The 3,759-nt window shown below is 42.8% G+C and overlaps 1 protein-coding gene across 1 annotated transcript; it reads right to left on the reverse strand.

The window, feature by feature from the left end:
• Window positions 1–694: 694 nt before the first annotated feature.
• On the reverse strand, window positions 695–3,546 carry LOC116218764 (fibronectin-like). The gene is made up of 5 exons (XM_031561512.1): window positions 3,540–3,546; window positions 3,017–3,286; window positions 2,396–2,659; window positions 1,919–2,173; window positions 695–1,393 (listed from the first exon to the last, which is right to left on the reverse strand). The coding sequence occupies exons 1-5, from the start codon at window positions 3,544–3,546 to the stop codon at window positions 1,113–1,115; spliced, it is 1,077 nt and encodes a 358-aa protein (XP_031417372.1). The 3' UTR covers window positions 695–1,112.
• Window positions 3,547–3,759: the final 213 nt, after the last annotated feature.

Raw genomic sequence — 3,759 nt, forward strand, 5'->3', positions numbered from 1 at the left:
TTGGGGTGAATTAATTTTCAACAAACATGGCTGCTGTTGGAGAGCTGAAATGTGGAGATTCGAATCTGTTTTAGAAGACATTGACAGCACATTAATTTTGAAAGAGGAACAGAGAAACGCGATCAAGGCATTTGTCGATCGAAAAGATGTTTTTGCCGTCCTTCCTATGGGATCCGGTAAAAGTTTAATGTATCAGCTGGCCCCATGGTCTACGTTATGGTCATACTACGTTGCTCTGATTGGTTCTAGATATATCCAATTGAGCGAAGAGGCATTTTTTTTCCTGGTTCGGTTGAAACACGCCCCATAATCACAGCCCAATGGAGCGGTATCAGACTCATATTCTGACTAGAATTATGAGTATGACATCGTCAGGCTAATTGACTGAGACAGGTATCCATGAATTTCGGAAGAAGTGGTCATTGACTGCATTTTGTATCGAAGCAATGGAAAAGTATCCACAGTTTAGTTCACATAGTCTATTGATATGCTGGATGTGTTAAGTGTTTTGAGAAAGTGTACATGGTATTGAACCGAGTGTTGAAAATGATTGGAAAAAAAATGCAAAAAAGTTGATTTGCTCACTGAGCATGCACCAAATCTCACAGGGCAGGTATTGCTATGGTAACAATGGAAGTAAACAGAACATTCAGGTGAGGCAAAGGGCACTTTTTCTGACAATGTGATTGGCTCTGTAATACAGAGCAGGGCTTCCAGTTCCAGATCTGCCATGTTTAGCGTTAGAGACTCCTCAGTGATTCATCTCCTCTTATAATGTCTCTGGGTATTACCTTACTGGTTGATCAACAGGAGATACATTTAAACTACATATCTACATATGGTTTACATGATGATACTGAATGTATAATGACTTAGAGTGGAAGTGAAATAACATTCAACAATTTCACTGTCAGTAACCCAAAGGTCTTCAATTGAGCACTATTCATTAAACTTCCACCATTTACAAACATCTACTCAACCAGGGACAACTGAATTTAACCTTACAGTGCCTAATTTGGTATGGAATAAATACAAGGAAAGAAGTGGGGAATAATCCTATAACTAGTATTTATTTCACATAGATAATTGTTGTCTCATTTAGTCCCATAGTCTCATTTCTCACCTGTTTGGATGACAAGTGTAGCAGCCTGACTCCTTCCCCCATCTCTGAGCTCACAGCAGACAGTGACAGTATAATTAGTGTCTGGCGTCAGGCCTGTAAGAGTTGTGCTGCATGACTGTGTAGAGGTGGTCTGTAGTCCAGTCTCTTCGCTGTGGTAGGAGATCGGGAAGCTGTGTGGAAACTGCTCCATCCCCTGATGAAGGCTCCAGCTAAGATCAGCAGATGTTGGAGTCATGGAGCTCACAGTCAACTTGTCTGGGACTGGATAACCTGTGATGACAACAAAACATGCATTATTGATTAACACAATTTAATCTTACACATTCTGTAATACGTCTCTGGTGTCTGATATTGAGCCACTGAAAAAGATGACTTTACTTTGCACTTGGATGACTTTGTTGGGATCCGCAGTCAAAGGACACAGGCAGTCACTTGACATGTGCTGTCTGTCTATCCTATGTGTTTCTCTGTGTGTGTGTGTACACGTGTGCGTGCCTCTGTGTGTGTGTGTGAACACGTGTGCTGTGTGTATGTACACGCGTGCTGTGTGTGTGTACACGCGTGCTGTGTGTCAATACTCGTATGCGTGCCTGTGTGTGTGTGTACACTTGTATATGCATGCACATGCTTCTGGGTGAAACTGGGAAAGCACTGGCTTGTTTGGATTGTATGGAGGTGCATAATAGCTTTCTCTCATCTCTGACTGTACTTTTGATCATTGAAAATAAATAGGTATTTGAACTAAACAAATCAGATGTTCAGGAATGGAGAAACTCCAAGCCAAGAGTCCCATACTTGTTCTGATGGTTTTAGAGATGGGTTTGCTTTGGCCTCCTTTTAGTACTGTGGAAACACTGATGGTGTATTCTGCCTCCATTTCCAACTCATAACGGTTTTGAAGAGATCTGGTGGGAAAGGTGTTTAGACATCCTCCATCTCTGTAGAGGGTCAGTAGGTAAGAGGCCTGAACAACTCCCTCTGGTTTGCTCCACGTCACGAACACTGATGTGAGATCCACAGCCACAGTAAGACACTCGGGTGGAGGAATATCTAGACATAGAAAAGAAAATATTTCAGTATTTAACTGAGGTATCTTTAGATGAAAACAGGGTTCCAAAACAGCAGACAGGGTTATTAGTTCTGTGGGGTGTTAAATCACAATAACTAATCAGACACTGCTGGGTTTTGCATCACATATTAATTTCATTTCAACAACTCCTTATCCTACTCTCTTACAGTATCTACTGAATGAATAAAGTCCCAGAACCAAACCTGTGCAGACAGTTGCAGACACACATGAACTCTGTCTGTCATCATCACTGAGGGTGGCCACAGTAAACAGGTACTCCTCTCCTGGAGTGAGTCCCTGAACATGAAGTTTCAGGTCTTGCACTTGGAGATGCTCCAGGCTGCCTTCACTCGACCATGTGACCCTGAATCTGTGGAGTCCAGCCAGCCCCTCAGGAGGTCCCCAGCTCAGACACACAGAGTCTGGCTTCACTGAGGGGAACTCAATGCGCCCAGGAGGAGGAACAGCTGGGAATGAAGATCAGTGCAATGATCAGGAACCTTTTATAGGATTTCAACTCATGATGCTGATGTTGTTATTACCCTGTTTTACATGTTGAGCCACAGGACATCACAATACATGTAACACATAAACCATAATTGTCCTTGAATTAAATTAATTAAATTCAGTTAAATGACCAGCAACATTTTAAATTGCTGCAGAAATGTAATCATTTCAGTAATTCCTGATCATTAGATGTGTAAAGTGTACTTAGTAAATGCAACTTTGTGTACCTGTCTTATTTTCCATCTCTGATCATTCTTTTGCAGATGCTGAGTAAGAATATGACATAGATCATTTAGTCCCATAGTCTCATTTCTCACCTGTGTGGATGAGGAGTGTAGCAGCCTGACTCCTTCCCCCATCTCTGAGCTCACAGCAGACAGTGACAGTATAATGAGTGTCTGGCGTCAGGCCTGTAAGAGTTGTGCTGCATGACTCTGTAGAGGTGGTCTGTAGTTCAGTCTCTTCACTGTGGTAGGAGATCAGGAAGCTGTGTGGAAACTGCTCCATCCCCTGATGAAGGCTCCAGCTAAGACTAGCAGATGTTGGAGTCATGGAGCTCACAGTCAACTTCTCTGGGACTGGGTTACCTGTGATGACAACAAAACATGCATTAGGGATTAACACAATTTAATCTCAGAACACATTCTGTAATATGTCTCTGGTGTGATACTGAGCCACTGTTTTCAGAAAAGATGACTCTTTACTTTGCACTTGGACCACTTTGTTGGGATCCGCAGTCAAAGTACACAGGCAGTCACTTGAATGTGGAGTGGGTCAATAAGTAGCTGCCCATGTCTTTGAGTGTGGACCTCCGTTTCCTCCTGATCCACTATTATATACCAGTCATGGAGGATAACGTGCTGTCTGCCTATCCTATATGTTTCTGAGTGTGCCTGTGTGTGTGTACACGTGTGCTATGTGTGTGTGCCTGTGTGTGTGTACACATGTGCTGTGTGTGTGTATACGTGTGCATGCCTGTGTGTGTGTGTGTGTGTGTACACGTGTGTATGCATGCATATGCTTCTGGGGTGAAAAGCACAGGCTTGTTTGGATTCTATGG

Source organism: Clupea harengus, chromosome 2 (assembly GCF_900700415.2).
Source record: "Clupea harengus chromosome 2, Ch_v2.0.2, whole genome shotgun sequence".
Lineage (NCBI taxonomy): Eukaryota > Metazoa > Chordata > Actinopteri > Clupeiformes > Clupeidae > Clupea > Clupea harengus.